The sequence below is a fragment of the Lynx canadensis genome, chromosome D1, assembly GCF_007474595.2.
Source record: "Lynx canadensis isolate LIC74 chromosome D1, mLynCan4.pri.v2, whole genome shotgun sequence".
In the NCBI taxonomy this organism is placed as follows: Eukaryota; Metazoa; Chordata; class Mammalia; order Carnivora; family Felidae; genus Lynx; species Lynx canadensis.
The window spans coordinates 62,371,794-62,390,182 of record NC_044312.2 but is presented as its reverse complement, the minus strand read 5'-3'; the positions used below and the strand labels follow the sequence as shown (position 1 = coordinate 62,390,182).

The window sequence follows — 18,389 nt, the reverse complement described above, 5'->3', positions numbered from 1 at the left end:
AGTCATCAAGCCTCCTTTATACAGGTAAAGAGAGTGATGTAGGGGAACAAAGGCTGAAGGAAATGACAGATAAAATAAAATTTCCTTATAACCTGCAGCCCATTGACAAACGCTTGAGGCCCGGAGAGTACAACATTCCTCCAGAACTCCCTACTGCCTTAAGGTTAATGCTTTGCTAGAGGGAAAAAAACCCTGAGCTTATTAGCCAGGCCTCCAGGATCCTATGAGTCTTCTTAGCATATGAAAGTCCTTTTGGAAACTTCCCCCTGACTTTACCTCCCCCAACTGCCAAGTATATAATCAATCACTCCTCATAACTCCAGGGCAACTTTTTCTGCCCATAGTTTCTGTCCTTGTGCCTTATTTCTTGTTTAAAATTTTTAAATGTTTATTCTTGAGAGAGAGAGAGAGAGAGAGAGAGGGAGAGAGAGAGAGCATGAGCAGGGTAGGGGCAGAGAGAGAGGGAGGCACAGAATCCAAAGCAGGTGCCAGGCTCTGAGCTGTCAGCACAGAGCCCGATGCGGGGCTCAAACTCATGAACTGTGAGATCATGACCTGAGCTGAAGTCGGATGCTTAACCGACTGAGCCACCGAGGTGCCCCATGTCCCTGTACTTTAATAAAACCCCCTTTTTACACCGAAGACATCTCAAGAACTCTTCCTTGACCTTGGGCTCTAAACCCCAACACGTTTCCACATCAGAAAGCACTGAGAATTTCTCTACAGGATCACAAACACACTATATATTTACAAGTGTGAAGAGTAAGGGAGAGGAAGCAATTGGATTGGCTTTCCTAGATCCCTCTGGAAAAATGATAATGAGGTCTCCTCATTTCCTTTTCTGTCCTGAAGAGGGGCAGAGACATCATCTGCTGTCCCTGACTACAGAAGTGACCCAGATGAGGCTATCAAAAGGAGGATTGCCTGATACACTTTGGACACTTGTAATTTCATATTTTGCACATACTTTTGTTATTATGATCCTATGAAGTTTCTGCTACTTCTAGAAGATATTTTTGTATTTCCCCAGATTACTCATTGTAGCAATAGGGTGACAGGAAAACAGAGGTCAAAGGGAAAATTTAGAAGATCAATTTCCTCCAGTTTCCATGGATGAGTGCTGATAGAGATGTGTGAATGCACACACACACACACACACACACACACACACACAGGTTCTAGAAATGTTCACCTTGGAATCCCTTGTGTTATCAAAGGTCATCCAGAGATGAAGCAGATAGGGATTTTGTGGACAAGCAGAAATGAGAGCAGATCCTGTTTAACCAACAGCCCACTTTTTCTCTCTGTAGTTCTGAACGTAGTTAAGAAAGAGTTGGAAATGAAAATGCTAAAAGACACAGGGATCCCACCAAGCCTCAAATGGACATCCACTGCAGAGATAACTCCCCTCCTATCTCACTGAAGGAGGAAAGCAGGATTTCCCTCTTCCTGAGAACTTTCAAGTCACTGCAAAAGGAAAGCTGACCAGGCAAGCAAAACACTTACCTACACCATTGCTAAGAAATCCCATGATTGTACTTCTTGTACTGTATCACTGTGAATAATAACTTTTAAAGCTGGGCCAACATCTCAAATGAATATTTAACTTCAATGAAACAGAATTACTGCAGAAAAAATAAAAAAAAAAAGACTAGGTACCTATGCAAAAAAAATTAATTTATTTTACAATCAGCTAAAATTTAAAGAAAATTGAAATTCTTTAATGAAGTTATTTTATTTCTTAAAACAAAACGAAGATACTAATGTTGAAAGAAAGCTAATAGGTATTCTTAAGATCATTTATTTTGGTCACAGTGAGAGGGAGCCAAAAAATGAATAGACACCTTATTGGATCCTGAGTATGTACTAGAAAACATTCTGTTTGTTAATTTTCACAATTCTACATCAGGTACTTTTTTTTTTTCTTTTCTTTTTACAAATGAGAAAACTGAATCCCACAGAATTTCATGAGACACTGACACAGCTTATATTTTTAGGAATTAGTAGAGCAATTATTTATAATATTTATTAATAATTTGAGACACTTAGATGCTTTATTTTTATTTTTTAATGTTTTATTTATTTATTTTTAATTTTTTTTGAGAGAGAGGGAGACACAGAATCTGAAGCAGGCTCCAGGCTCTGAGCTGTCAGCACAGCGCCTGACGAAGGGCTCAAACCCATGAACTGCAAGATCATGACCTGAGCCAAAGTCGGACACTTAAGCAACTGAGCCACCCTGGTGCCCCTAGATGCTTTATTTTAATGACATTTATTTTCTTACGATGATCCTAAGTACAGTGCAGTTTTTACACCAAGCTTATTTTAAGAAAATAAACACAACGTTAATGTATGTCATTCAAGGTTGCATTTGCTACGTGTGGAGAGAAGACAGGAACTCAGACATGCTGAACATAAACTTCCATTCTTACTATTTATGATATTTTCTCATTTTCTCCCTAACTCTTTGATGAGTAAAAGGCATCATGAGAACAGACACACCACTAAGGGTTCAGTCTTTAGTGAATAATTCCTACGCTTAGGTCTTTGATAATACATCAAAATTGTTGAAAAGCTTTCCTTCATCTTTTCAGTCATGACAGAGGAAATGGGATTGTAACAATCTGGCAGAGTTGTTCCCTCAATAATGATCTTTCTTTATGAGGCATCAGCCCTTTTTTTTTTTCCGTTGGGACTATGGAAAATTATGAACAGAGATTCTTTCCTAATGCAAACATCATACTGGGAAAAACATTATTCAAGGCAAATTGTACACCCTGCTGATGAATATAGGTGTTCACGTAGAGAAAAGGGAAGCAGCAAGGGACACACGGTGAGACAGACTCAATGCATTAGGTGTACTTAAGGCAAGCGCAACTACAAAGAAATAAGTAGGGGTGTAAGAAGGTTCAAGAGCTTGGCGAGTACAAGAACTAGACTCTAGTAGTCTAGTAGTCTAGACTCTACTACTCTGACTCTAGAGTCAGTCTAGAGTCTAGAGTCAGTCCCCCCCGAGTCATGGGGTCAGTATATTTCCCAAGGTTGAAATACAGAAAAGCTTTCTGAGAAAAGGAACATGAAGAGAATTTATAGATGAGAAACCTATGGTTTGTGACATTGAAAAAGGAGACGGTGCCAGCCTTGTAGTCTAGGAAAACTCCAACACAATGGGGAGGAACAGGCAAGGCCAGGATTAAGACGAAGGGGTCAGAGAAGGAGGACTCCTCAAAGCATTATATTCAACCCTTTAACCCTTTAACGCAATAGCCATATTAGGTTGATACCCAGAGTAAACATGTTGGTAATTTTAAGTATGTCTAACATGAAATTTCATATTGGATTCTGGGCATGTTCTATCATATACCCCCCAAGATCAAACCCCCAGTAATGTTTCCCCGAACTGATAACCAGGGAGCCCGGGACACCATAATCGCTGTTACATGCATTATTTGATTTCCACCAGCACATATATCTCACTGGTCTTCGTCCCGTAGAAATGCCAAAATACGTCGTATTTTGGGGTCAGTGTGGAATCACGTGAGCTGCAAAAAAAGTACAGGGTTGGGTGAGGGATATGACGTAGCTTTATTTGTGACCCTGTGAGAGGGATCTGATCTTGGGAATAACTGGAGTGGGAACTATGAAAAATCTGTCTTTGGGGAGAGGTATAACACTGAAGAAGCACAATATGTACGTTATGTGTTACAGGGGAAAATATGGGTCTCGGAACATAAGACCTACTAGGAATGAAAAACTCTGAAAGGTGGTAAGTACAAGGTGGTTTGATGATACTGATACCTCCTTACCTTGCTAGTGCTAAACATGTGTCGGCTCTCAAAAAACAAAACAAAACAAAACAAAACAAAACAAAACAAAACCCCACAATCAACATAAGCAAGGGAGGCAGCCCTGAAATCTCTTTCCCCTGAAGATCAAGGGAAAGACTGGGGATGATGGTGAGACAGTGAACTGGTGAAGGAGAGTATGAACCAGACACCCAATGAAATATGACCATATCATCAGCACAGGACATCCAGTCTCCTTTGTCTTCTCTCTCCATACCCAGAAATTGTGCCCTTTTCCCCATTTAGCCCCTGCCATCACAGACTCCCACAGCCACCCACTTGCTCTAACACTCCTCACCTTTTTTAAAGGCTTGTATTATCTCTTGCAGATCAAGAGCTCGGAATGTGTTCCTTTGTCCCTTGAGAAAAGTTTTTGGTTTCTTCAGACTCAAGACCCTGCTCCTAGGGATGACAAAAATTGAACCCCACACTTCTGACTTTTTGTCCCTCCACACAACTTTTTATCTTCACCCCATTGAAGCGCTTGAACCCTGAATACCCTGAGAAGAACAGGAGACTTGTGACCTTAGAGTCAGGGAAAAGTGTTCACACCTACCCTCTCTCAGTTGCCTTCTGTGTGACCTTAGGAAGGTCTTGACCTCTCAGAGGCACAGTTTCCAAAATTAAATCATGAACCTCTCCCTCTCTAAATCCTAGAAATCATATAAAATTACATGAAATAATGGATATAACAAAACAAAACTTTGGTACCTTTAAAAAAAACTTAAACTCTGCTTCCCAGCAGGAAAGCCCTCAGAATAACATCTGAGCTTTCAGGTTTTCTGGGAACGTTTGCAAACACTTGGAACTTGAGCACCAAACTAACGATGGCCTGAATTTCCTGTGTTAGGAAAAAACTCGATGCTGTCACATAGGTGTGCAAAATTGAGACACAAGGATGCCACCTTTCCAATCTGGCTTCCAATGTATGAGATCAAGATGGATCACTTGTGTATACTAGGGCCAAAATATTTCTTGAGATTCGAGTCTGTTTTTGGAAATCTCAGAGCTGCATAGAAGGTCTCTTCCATTCCAAGGGCAGAAATTTAAATATAAGGGAGCTGTCTCCAACTCTGGGTGCTTGACAGATAAAGAAGATATGACATTCCCAGGATAAGCCAAGCGCCTAAGAAATATGAGAACCTGAGTTAGATATGGGCACGCAAGGTGAATAAAAGCTATCATGTCACAAGGGTCTGCCACGCCTTAGCCTTGATACTGCTACTGACCCAAACTGTGTGACTTCCCACCACCCAAATTCTCTACCACAGAGCCTGGTCTATTCTCAACAGTTACAGAACACTCAAACCACAATTTGTGAACAGAAATTTCACATAAAACTATGCATCCAAATTGTCCGGCCCTGAGAAATGTTTTATTCTAACTGATCACCACAGAAATCTAATGCCTTTAAACCTCTTTCACCATCTCTGATCCCCCACACATACCTTTCCATGAGGTGATTCACATCCTAGGGAGAAAAGGGAAAACATGAGTCAAGAGGTAACAGGCCCTCCCCACTTACAAAGCATCATCTCATCCCCACCAACCCTACGGTGGGAATAAAGATGGTCCCAATGTGAGAGCAAATAAGTAAAGATAAGACCCAGGCTAATCATTCCAGAAGACTCATGTGAGGTTGTCAGATTTCCTAAAAGGTAGAAACAGCTTTGAGCCTTGTGGAAGTAAAGCATGAAGCTTCTAGTATCTGGAGTGGAGACATATTTACGAGGAAAACAACAGTTCCATAATTTTTTCCCCAAGTGCATGAGATGATATGAATAATGCATGGCTCTTTCATTTATTCAATAGAAACGTAAAGGGATTTGCTATTATTTGCCAAACATCAGGACAGGCTTTGGAGAATCAAAGATGAGTAAATAATCATAATATCCCTCAAGAGGTTTCCATGCCTTTGCTGAGGATATGAGCAATATACGAAGGTAGGCATTTTTCAAGTCTCTCTTCTCATTACACGCTATCTGTAAGTGACCTTGTCCACTCTCTTAAGTTCAACACACATCCATGTCCACTTAATTTCCAACCCTATGTTTTTACTCAGTTTTGTCTCTTAAACGCAGGTTAATGATTTCAGTAGTAAACAGGCCACAGAAACAAGTAGGTTAGGATGTCTAATATGTAACTTACCATTCACCAACCAAACCGTCTCCTCCCTTACACTCCATTGTTCATAAGGTTGCCAGTATCCATTCACTCACTGTCCTAAACATTACAATATTTACAACGCACTTCAGTCTCCACCAAGCAATTCAGTCCACATTCTTTGTCTAATTTTTTCAAGTTTTTATTTAATTATTTTTAATTTTTTAAATGTTTTTGAGAGAGGGAGAGAGAGAGAGTACAGGAGAAAGGCAGAGAGAGGGAGAGAGAGAATCCCAAGGAGGCTCCATGCTGTCAGTGCAGAGCCTGACACGGGGCTCGATCTCACAAACTGAGATCATGACCCGATCTGAAATCAAGAGCTGGACACTTAACCAACTGAGCTACTGAGGCGCCCCAAGTTTTTATTTAAAATTCCATTTGGTTAACATACATACATAATACATACTCATAATACATACATACATAACTCATACATAGTATGAGTTCAGTTTAGTCCACTTAAAGTTTTTAGCCATCTGATTTTCTTTATCATCACAGATATTGCTTCATTTGTTTGAACAAATATCTACCAGTATATTTGATGTCCTCTACCTCAGACTTCACGTCCCTCATGTCACCAAAAACTAGGCCAACAGGTGGGTCTCCAAGGGCCATTAAAAATAAATGCTCTCTGTATTAGGGCTTTTGTGTTGTATATGACAAAAATCAAAACTAGATTAAGTAGAGAAAAGGATCTGGGGGCAGTTATAACTTTAATGAAAGCTTAATTTTGAAGCTCAAACCCTGTCATCAGGACCCTATGTCTTTCTCCAAATTCTACTTATTCCCTCTTAATTGACTTTATTCTCAGTTCATAAAGGAAACATGAATCTCCTGATATAAACTCCAGAAGAAAAAAGAACTTCTCTTCCCAATTAAAGCAAAAAAAACCTCTTATGGCTGCATGGCACTGCCCTGCATTGGATCAGGTGCCCATATGAAAAGTATCACTGTAGGGGCGCCTGGGTGGCTCAGTCGGTTAAGCGTCTGACTTTGGCTCAGGTCATGACCTTGTGGTTTGTGGGTTCAAGCCCCGCGTTGGGATCTGTGCTGACAGCTCAGAGCCTGGAGCCTGCTTCAGATTCTGTGCCTCCCTCTCTCTGCCCCTCCCATGTTCGTGCTCTGTCTCTCTACGTCTCAAAAATAAATAAACGTTAAAAAATTTTTTTAAATCATTTATCCAATAATTAAAATTGGTATTAAAATTAGTATTAATCTGAGGTAGATGATGATAGGGTAAGAGGCATGCTGTAATCACTCGAATAACCACTACGGGGAAAAAAAACTAACAATGAAACAAAACAAAACAAAACAAAACCCCCACAGAAATAGGAAAATTTAAAATTAAACTTAAAATATTTGTTTAACTCAAACAAAGCTAGTCAAGGGAAAACAACAATGAAAACTACAGGCAACATATGGAAAGAAAATAGCAATATGATAAATTTAAATACAACAACACCAAAAATTGCATTAAATGTTATTGTTTTAACATCCCAATTAAAAGGCAATGATTATACGGGTGCTTGGTGGCTCAGTTGGTTGAGCATCCAACTTTGGCTCAGGTCATGATCCATATTTTGGATCCAAAGACACAAATACAGTAAAAAGATAGAAAAATATATACCATGCAAGCAGTAATCACAAGATAGCTCAAGTATTTATATTAATACTAGACAAAATAGACTTTAAGACAATAAATATTATGAGAGAATGAGAGGGAAGTTTCAGAATGATAAAAGGTTCAGTATGTCAAGAAAGGATATAACAATTATAAACGTATGTGTACCTAACAGCAGAGCTTCAAAATACACAAAGCAAAACTGAAAGGATTAAACAAAATAGACAATTAGTAGTTGTAGATTTCAATAGCTCACTCTCAATAACTGACAGAATAACTTGTATGAAAATCTGCAGATACAGAAGACGTGGATGATACTATCAACCAACTTGACCTAACTGACATCTATAGACTATTATATCTAACAAAACGCAGAATATACGTTCTTCTCAAATTCATATAGAAAAAGTTTGTGGACATACACTATTTTAGTCCATGAGACAAATATCAATACATTCAAATACTGAAATAATAAAATATGTGTTTTCTGACTGCAAAGAAATTAAATTTGAAATCTGCGGCAGAAGAAAAAGTGAGAAATCAAGTATTATTAAATTAAACGCACACTTTCTAGGGATTTACCCAAAGAATACAAAAATACAAATTCAAAGGGATACATGCACCCTAATGTAGCATTAGAGCTGCATTATCTACAATGGCCAAATTATTGTAACAGCACAAGTGTCCACTGACTGATGAATGGATAAAGATGTGATATCTATATATAACGGGATATTACTCAGCCATAAAAAAAATGAAATCTTGTCATTTGCAACAACATGGATGGAACTAGAGAGTATTATGCTAAACGAAATAAATGCAATGCATTATATCATTAAATACTATTATCAGAAAAGATGGTCTCAAATAAGTAATGAATGTTTCTACTTTAAGAAACTAGAAAAAGGATGGCAACTAAACCCAACACACACATACTCGCATTGATGCGTGCATACACATACATACACAAAGGAAACAATAAGATAAAAGCAGACACAAATGACACAGAAAGGTTAAAAAAAAACCTAAAGTCAATGAAATAATAGTTGATTCTTGAAGAAAATCAAGAAAGACAAATTGACCAAAGACAACTAAACTGACCAAAAAAAAAAAAAAAAAAAGAAAGAAAGAAAAAGAAAAAAGCACACCACCAAAATCAGGAATCAAAGAGGGGACATTACTGTGAGTGTTGGAAAAGCTAGAGGTATTATAAGTGATTATTATGACCACCTTTATGTCTATATATCAGGCAACTTAGAGTGGAATGATCCCTACAAAGACATATATTACAAAAGCTGACTTAAGAACTTCAACAAAGGGGCGCCTGGGTGGCGCAGTCGGTTAAGCGTCCGACTTCAGCCAGGTCACGATCTCGCGGTCCGTGAGTTCGAGCCCCGCGTCAGGCTCCGGGCTGATGGCTCGGAGCCTGGAGCCTGTTTCCGATTCTGTGTCTCCCTCTCACTCTGCCCCTCCCCCGTTCATGCTCTGTCTCTCTCTGTCCCAAAAATAAATAAACATTGAAAAAAAAAAAAAAAAAAAAGAACTTCAACAAAATGTAAATAAACCTAATACATATTTTTAAATATTATTTTAAGTCTTTTACAAAAGAAAAGCCCAGAATGAGATGGCTTCACTGGGTGAATTCTATTGAATGTTTTAAGAATAAATAATACTAGTCTTCACCACCTACTTTTTGTTTGTTTGTTTTTCAGAAACTAGAAAAGGAGGGAGAAGAAAAATCTTAGTTCATTCTATGAGGGAAGAACAAGTCTCAGGATGTGAAGTTCATTTGTCTGTGACCAAGCTGAATCGGGAAGAGGTACCAGATAAGTCCTTAGCACTAGATCACAGATAACAGAGGCCCATAGACTATCCCTGGATACAAAGCAAATTCTCTCCACAGTCAGATTTCTGCACTGCACTTGATAAATAAATATGCAATTGTTCCTTGCTATTTATTCCTATAAGCTCTGACAGAGATGCAGGAAAGGGGTACTTTGCGGGGCCAAAGGAACCTTAGAGTCACCACCAGGAAGAGCAAAGCAACACGGGAGAGAAGGAAACTTGGTCTTCATTTTTCTCAAATCTCAGGTGCTGGCGCTTCTTCCCGAGTCTTACCTGCAGCATGTCCATCGTTGACGCCTGCAGCCGATGTTCCAGATCCGAGATGAGGTCGGTCAACAGCTGGCTGTGCTGGGCCAGTTCATCCTCAGCTTCAGCCAGCCTGCCTAGAACAGCTTTCCTCCTCGTTTTCCAAATTCTGCAGCTCCCTCAGCTCCTCATACTCCAGGATGTCCTTCAGTTTTTTAAACTGTGCCTGGATACTTTGTCTCTCAGTTTGCATTTGTTTCTTCAGGAATGAGAAAGAGAGAGAGGTACCTGGGCTATCAGGCCGAGACTAGGAACCAGAAAGAGAACTCTTTTCTTTGGAAAGTTCTCACAGGGAAATGAAATAGAAGCCAGGGAGCAATTCTTGGGAAAGCTGACTTTTCCTATCATCTTTTCTCCATCACATTCCAAAATAATGGCCTCAAGTTTGCATTATTGAGGCTAACCCTGAGCCCCAATGGGATCCCTGGGTGTGGCTTAGCTTTCACACAGCTGTCCAGGACAACCAAGTCTCCTCATATTATTCTTGACCCCCACCCCTTCACCCTTGGCTGAAAACTGAACGGTGCGGACAGAACCATGAGTCATTGCTAAATGTCTTCCCCTAGAAAGATCAAAGACTCAAAATCACAACAGGAATGTAGCACAGAATTGACTAGCCATCTTCTATGTGAATACCTGCTTCTAAACATCTGTGTTCATTTATAATAGGTTCACTTCTCAGCCCCAACCCTTATCAGGGAAAGGATAAAGAAAGAAGAGGACCAATCAAATGACTTTTGGACATAGAAACTATCAGGGAACAAAAGGAAGGAGGCTCTTTGTTAGTAAGGCCCAAGGTCCTGTCTAGATTTTTGTCAAACTCCCTCAGGAAACATCTCCTACCTTCCAGGAAGTTCTCTCTTCTCCGATACCAGCTTCCAACATCCTAGCTTCCTGCTGGTCTTCCCTCAGCTTCCATAGAGCTTCCTGGAGCTTCTCCTATGAGACAGGAATCACACCATAGTCAAGCTATGAGATTCCTCAGCATTAGCATAGGGGATAAATGAGGGGAAAAATCAGGCTGATCTCCAAAGAGACAAGAGTTTACAGAACTGGTGAAAACAGCAATTAGAATCCATGACTTGGAAGAAAACTTGAGGTGGTGGTGAATGTGTTCTTTAAGACTCAGGTGATGGACATCACCATCCCCTTGTCAAAAGAGAGTGACTGATTCTTTTTGTACCAGAAGAACAAGCTGAATCCTGCAGCCAGGAAAGAAATTACATCTCAATCTACCCTACTGTTCAACGGAGTGATGAGAGCCTCTCTTGGGCACAAAATCTCCACCCATCTAGCGCAAGGTACAAAAGTATCTACTTTTGGTTAAACCTGTGTGGTAGGGTTACAAAAAGTTGCAATTGAATGGAATGGCCAAAATGTTCTTTAGGCAAAAAACAAAAACAAACAAACTGTCTTTCAGGTCTTGGAAGGTGAGAATAGAAAGACAAAATCACAGACTTGGGGACAGCCCTCGGGTCTATGGTGACAAGGGAATGAAGTTGAATACAAGTGGAGATTGCTCATCAAGTACCGTTTTCTGCCCTGTATTTCCTCCATCCTGGTCTCTTACCTGGTAGTCCTGGGCAATTTCCTCCACGAGGACCGTGTGGTGACCACGGTGCTCCTGAGACCGTTCGCAAAGCCAGCAAATGACCTTCCCATCTGTCTTACAGAAAAGCAGGAGTTTCTCTTCATGGCGCTCACAGAGATTTATCTTCTGCCCCTCCTCGGGGCTCACCTTGACCTCTCTGAGCCTCTCCACTATGTTGGCCACATGCCAGTTAGGCCGCAGCTCCCCAGTACAGTACCTGATTCGGCACACAGGGCATCTGCTCTCCCCTCCTTGGTTTGTCGTGGACTCCTTGGTCTTTGCAGTGATGCAGGCCTGGCAGAAGCTGTGGCCACAGTCTAGGCTCAGGGGCTGTGTCAGGATGTCCAGGCAGATGGGGCAGGTCACTTCCTCCTGTAAGCATTTCAGGAGTTCAGAAGCCATAGCAGCTGCTCCCTGTGGCTCTTCTTGCTCACAGATCCCTGCATGATTGGGAAGGTTAAAAGGGGCAGAATAAGAAAGGTAGGAATAAAATTACACTAATTGCGCAGAAATCGAGGACAGGCCAAAATCATAATATCGAAGGACAAGAAAGAAAGGTGGAGAAACAAGAAAGGAGCGTGGGGACCTGGTAAACAGGACTTTTCTTAATAATTTCAAGTGCATTACTCCTGGTTCATGTGACAGGACAAATCCCATCTTTATCTGCGACGACTATTATTTTCCTTTTATTTTACTAACAAAAAGATGACCTGAGGCCTCCTCTACCAAGACCCTTGTGTGACCTACCATCTCTCTTGCTTTTTCTTTGCCATCTCCAAAACACAGCCCCACTGCAAAAAGCACCCATCCACATATGCCTTTGGGTTTTTATACCTGTCTTTCACTCAGCATGGATACTGCCCCTGACATCAGTATGACTCACTCTTACACTTCAGTAAACTCTCAACAGTTCTCTTATCAAAAAGTCCTGCTCTAACTTACAGTGTAACCATTGACATCACTTACGAGAAGTTTGCAATGATTTCTCTTATCATGACATAATATATGACAGTATGTTTGTGTACACGGTAAAAGCAAACCCTTCATCAGACGTGTGAACAGAGGTGGTAAGTGACTTACAAAGGTCATTTATCTCCAATACAGAGTTGGGATCAACTTAACGTATTCAAAGCCTCCTACAGAGGTCTGTCCCCTATCCCAATGAGCTAATCAAAGGCAAACAAAAGGACCCAATTAACACCCAGAACAATGAAAGGTGTGGGGATGAAGAGATCCAGACCAGCTGAGAGGTTCTGGGAAGTCCAGTGTTTATAACCAGTGAGATTTCAGCGTGGCCAGGAAATAAACCAGGGACATTAACAGGAACCTAAAGGTGTGTATGTAGGGGGGCAGTAGGGGAGATGGTATATACTCATAGGATCATATAAGTCAAATACCTGAAAAAAAAAAATAAACACAGATGAAATGTTAGTCTTGACAAAGAAGTCTCAAAATATTGGGCAAGTTTATTCAATTAATTATCATTAATGATGAATTAAATGCCAGCAACTTGACTAATACCCATAAACACCAAAACAAGTCTAAACAGAGGGTGTTTACGAGCAAGGGGGGTGGGAGAGAGAGAAAGAGAAAGACTGAGAGAGAGAGAGAGAGAGAGAGAGAAATCAAGAAACAGACTCTTAACTATAGAGAACAAACTGATGGTTACCAGAGGGGATGTGAGTGGGGGATGGGTTAAATAGGCAAGGAAGATTAAGGAGGGCACTTGCTGTGATGAGCATAATGTGTCATATGAAGCGCTGAATCACTATATTGTACACCTGAAACTAATATAACACTATACGTGAACCATATTGGAACTAAATTTTTAAAAACAGAGGGTTTAAACCACTATGGACTTGGCATTCATAAATTAAGTAATAGACCACACACACACATATACACACACACACACATACACAGCGTGTGCAAGAAGATGTGGAAAACACTACTAGAGAGATGCACATACTGTTGGGAAAACAAATAATGGGGTAAATAAAGGGTTATCCAAGAATTCCAACTTGAAAACAGAAGGGTTGAATTGAAAGCTGAAGAAAATGAAGGAAAGATGGGATGAGACAGGGGACACAATGTACTGGTAGAGGAAGTGATCTGGTCACAGAAAACATGTCACCTTGTATGAGTTTAAAAGGTCAGTGTGGCTGGGGTGCAGAAAATTGCTGGGCCTTTGACATCACATGAGCCTTCAGTGGCCATCAAATAGAACACTCCCCAAATTACACAACGTTTAGGGAATCTTTTCCAAGAGCAGGGAGAAGTTATCAAGGTTTTCTTATCAGAGATGAGTAGGAGCATATTTAGCTCTGCACTCAGGCTGTGTGACAGATTAGGTGGATCCAGTGTGGAACTGGGAAGGTCAAGTGGGATGCCCACACAGCAACTCGGAGAAGGAGGACGATAGCTCAAGGACAAGTTGATGAAGGAAACGGAGGGCAGCAGATAAGAGTGAGAGATAAGATGAGGTAAAAGGATAGGGTTGGAGTTGGGAACAAGGGGTTAACATCAGGCTTGGGATCTTTCTTCTGGTAAAGGTAACACTGGTTTACTCTTCTGGCGGGTAGTTTCTTGTTCGTTTTTCTGGGAAACCTACCAGGTTACAATGAAGTGGAAGGTCAGCTGTCTTGCAAGGCCACAATATTAACAGCAAAAATGGCTTGATGTGTAAGTGCATTGGGACTAGGAAGACTTTATACAGACCTTAAATGCCGGCTGGTAAGCAAAGACTCACTTTTCACAAGGGGATTGTGACTCTTAGGGCCAAATAGGTCTTGTTTAGGCCCCTGGAAGCTGTACTCATGGGATTTCCCCAGGTAATCAGCCCTTTGTAGCGCTAGGCTTATGGATGGCAGGTTCACCCCACATCTACCTAGTCTGGTTTCTTAACAAGCTGAGATACCAGGACTAAAATACCTCCTGTATCACTGTAAGGGCCATCACTGATGGCTCACCTAAAGCAGCCATGCCAGCATGCTGTGTCTCCTGTCCCTCTAGCCCCCAGATAAGCTAAACGAACCTGGAGGTTTGCGTCTTGTCAGGTTGCATGGATGGAAATGGTGACCCAAGTGGAAACTACCGCCAGTGGTCAGTCACCACAACTGCAGCTGGTGGGTGTCCCACAGTGGTAGCACAATGACACTCATTCTCTGATGGCCCTGTGGCCACAGTCTAGATTCAGGGGTTCTGTCAGGAGCTCCAGGCAAACAGGGGTATGTGGCAAAAAACAGAGAAAGGGAAGATCTCAGTAATGATTAAAGTTTTGATGGCTGCCAAGGTTTGATGGTAAAGAACGATCTCCAGTATGAGACAACCCATAAGGTTTCCCTTTGCTCCACACAAGGGAGGGGAAAGCTATGAAGGCACCATGGAGATCAATTTAAATCTACTAAAACTGTCCACTCATGCCACGTTCATCATGCATAAAGGAAACCTGATGAGAATAGGCAGCCATGCACTGCAAATATAATCCAGCTAATGGTAAAGATACTGAAAATAGTTCAAAGACCATATGAAGTAAGCCCCCAGCTGGAGAGACCATGGGTCAGATGAGGCTCTGACAAACAGGAAGATCAGAGGTAGGTATCTTATCAGAGGTAGATATTATATTATATGTACCTATTACACGATAAAATCTACCCCTATTACATGATAATATCTAGCCAAGCTATGTTATGAACATGGAGTGAGGCCTCCAATTATTTCTCATCCCATTCAAGATACAACCAGTGCAGAGAAGCATCAAGAGCCTTCTACGGGAGGGAGCAACAGCGAATGCATCCTGCTGTAGGGCTGTGGGGTTTATTTTCACACTAGGGCTATAAGGAGCTAATGACAAAGCAGCTGCTGTCACCACTGACACAGGAGGAGGAATGGGCAAAGGGGCTGGAGTTGCCATACATGGGGGAGGAGCTCACTACTACTTAAGCCGTGACCCAAGGGCTCTGTGGCAATCTGGGAGATAGATACGGGAACATGAGTGGTATCTGCCTGATAGAACTCCCAGGTCAGCTGGCTGCCACAGGTGTCAGGACCCTACTCATGGGTCTTTCTCCATACATCTGAGCTGGTGAGAATGCAAACTTGACATGTTCCAGAGGCGAGAGCTAAGGACAAGCAAAAGGACATAAAAAGACAACTATGTAAAAGTCCAAACAGTAAAGATACACACAAAATTTGATTCTTTTGTGACTAAACCAAACTGTTTCTCTAAGTATGATGAAGCCACGAGTTATGGACATATATGGGAAAGAGTCACTTTGCCTAAGTAGAATGGGAAAAGAAAATTGTGCTGTTTCATTTGCCAGGTAGTCATCTAATACTATTTAATATGAACTCCTTATAAAACTAGCAAAATGAAAAAGGAAGCAAAAAAGTAAACAAATCGATTCTAAAACCCTGTGATCATTGGCAGGACAAGAGGTGTACTATTTGAGTTCAGAAGTCAGGTGCCAGTCACTGACCAGTGGCTGAGAGGGGCACAAGGAATATGCAGCAGAGGTAATAACCTCCAAAATCAGCTTTGATAAAGTGACGTTTGGTCAGATGAAGTAAAGTCAGGCAGGGTGGGAGAAGAGATCTGACGTGACGGGTGTCCCCCATCCCGCTGTAAGGGGGATGCAGCTGTACCTCCTATGGGAAGGGGGTGGAGTAAACAGAGGCTCCCCTGCTGTAAACTCCCTTCCCTCCTGGCTCCCAGGATTCTGTAACATACTTCTTCCCACATCTTTTTACATCGTTAACAACAATCAAACTCATTTTGTTTATTAAAAGTTAGAAAAGACCCCACATCTGGAGAATGCTCCCCTCACTCCTGATCTCTCGGGCACCTGTTTCCGAGGCAGATATGGCCTGGGAGAAGGATGAGTAAGGTTGGTCATTCTCAAGGACCTTCTAGACGAGTTCACAGATGAAGGCTGCAGGGCCTGCCGGTTATCACCCCACCAAGCTCCTAGGCACAGACAGCCAAGGTAGTGAAAATTTATCTAGAGTCATGCAGAAATACTTTATTGTTAGGCAATAGGCATTCAAACGTTAGGATTCAAAGATCCTTCGGCCCTCGCTCTTGCTGTGGAGAGCAGGAACTTTCTACCTCTGAAAAATGGAGGATTCTGGCTTGTCCTCAGCAAGGGTGCAATTCACACTTGCAGAATGGGAAGGAGAATCTCCAGGGTAACTCTGCCTGGAGAAATGAAGGTTCCTTCCAAGAAAGAACAAAGCCCTTCCATTCCAGTCTTCACAGCTCCCTTCTTTGAGGACTGCGCCTCCTCCAGCCGCCTTCCCCACCCTCCCCGCCCCCCACACCCCCTCCCCCTACCTTGCACCCCTACCGGGCACTCTCAGCTGGAAGGCTGCAAGCTGGGCGTTGCCCGCCCTTCACAGCAGCTGCGAGACCCCACGTTAGACTCCACCCAAAATTCGGTTCTTCTCCCCACCTCTGTCCTCCGCAAACTACTGCACACAGCTTCCGACACCAGGGGAGAAGTCGTGCCTCCCCGAAGAAGAGTAGAGGCCGACGTGGTCAGGATCCTGCCCCCAAACCAGGCGCTAACCTCCGCTGAGACCCGGAGGAGCAAAGTGAAAACGGAAGTTGAATTCTTGGGGGAATGCAGGACAGGAGGAGAGGCCACCAACCAATGGGAGACCTCTGCATAGGAACCCCCGCCCCCCCCCTCCCGCCCCCAGGAAAATGAACCAGGTTTCCGAGCCGCGGCCGGTTGGGTCCGGGATTGCGCTCCTGCTGCTCCCGTGCTTTACCAGGGTTAAGGTGGCCTTTGGAGAAGGAGGCTTACCCGAGCAGTGTAACTTCGCACACACCCGCCTTGCCTTTTTCCGCTACAAATGAGCTGTCATGGGGAGGGAATACAATTTCTCCTTTCCCACAAGGAGGACCCGCACTTGAGGCTGGCCTGGGGCGGCCACATGGGCAGGCTGTCTACAGTTCCCATCCCCCCGCTGGGGTCCTGTGAATCTGACCGGTGTGTGTCCTCATCGGCGTGTGAGAGGGCAGGACTGTGCAAATCTGGCGTTACCTCACTCAGGTGGTCAGTCAGGGGCTGTCACAGAGTGGTAACACAACGAAGCTGACCTTCAGATTTTGGATTCAAGACGGCCAAAAATGACGCTTTTTCTACGGAGGCTGGGAAGATGGAGCTGTTTCAAGTGTCACGTGGGCAACGCATCTAATACTTTCAGCATATAATCTCTAAAATCCTAGCATAATAAAACGAAGCAGGAAATAATCGTGAAGGTTAATGTCATGTGTCAACTCGACTGGCCCCGAGGTGCCCGGATTAAACATTTCTGGGTCTGTCTGGGAAGTGGTTGTTTCTAGATGAGATTATTCAAATCTGTCGACTCAGGTTGTCTTCACCAGTGTTGTTGGCATCATTTAATTTGTTGCGGGGCCTGAGAAGAAAAAGGGATTCATCCCTTTTATTTCTTGCCTGCCTGCTTGAGCCGGGATACAGGTCCTCTCCTGTCCTTGGACTGGAATTTACAACCATTACCCACCCAGTTCTCAAGCCTTTGGTCTCGGACTGAATTACATCACCAGCTTTCCTAGGTCTCCACTTCGCAGACACCAGATCCTGGAACTTCTCAGCCCCAAATAATCATGTGAGCCAATTCCTCATAATAAATCTCCTTCATATTGGTTCTGTTCTCTGGAGAACCCTAACAATTCTAAAATTCTATGTCAGTGGCATTGGTGAAGTGTGATAATGACAATGATAACAAAACAGGGGAGCTTGTGCAGTTTCAAAGAATGCATGCCAAACAGTGATGTAGGAGAGCCAACTGTAACAAGGAGGGTGTTGTAAGGGTGATAATGTTTAACATTTTTTTTTTGTTTGTTTATTTTTAAAGGAGAGAGACAGAGTGCAAGCGGAGGAGGGGCAGAGAGAGAGGGAGACACAGAATCTGAAGCAGGCTCCAGGCTCTGAACTGTCAGCACAGAGGCAGAGGCAGACAGACGGCTCGAACCCAGGAACGAGATCATGAC

General features: G+C 42.5%; 1 protein-coding gene and 1 pseudogene across 1 annotated transcript; both read right to left on the bottom strand.

Moving 5' to 3' along the window:
• Positions 1–16,864, bottom strand: part of LOC115524491 — a 37,480-nt pseudogene extending 20,616 nt beyond the window's left edge.
• LOC115524494 (tripartite motif-containing protein 5-like) lies at positions 2,261–16,870 on the bottom strand. Its single transcript, XM_030330821.2, is given in 8 exon segments — positions 2,261–3,542; positions 4,144–4,247; positions 5,294–5,316; positions 9,748–9,870; positions 9,872–9,979; positions 10,624–10,719; positions 11,351–11,812; positions 16,798–16,870. Coding segments are annotated over 7 exon segments (897 nt in total). The 5' UTR covers positions 11,774–11,812; positions 16,798–16,870; the 3' UTR covers positions 2,261–3,522.
• Between the last annotated feature and the right edge of the window lie 1,519 nt (positions 16,871–18,389).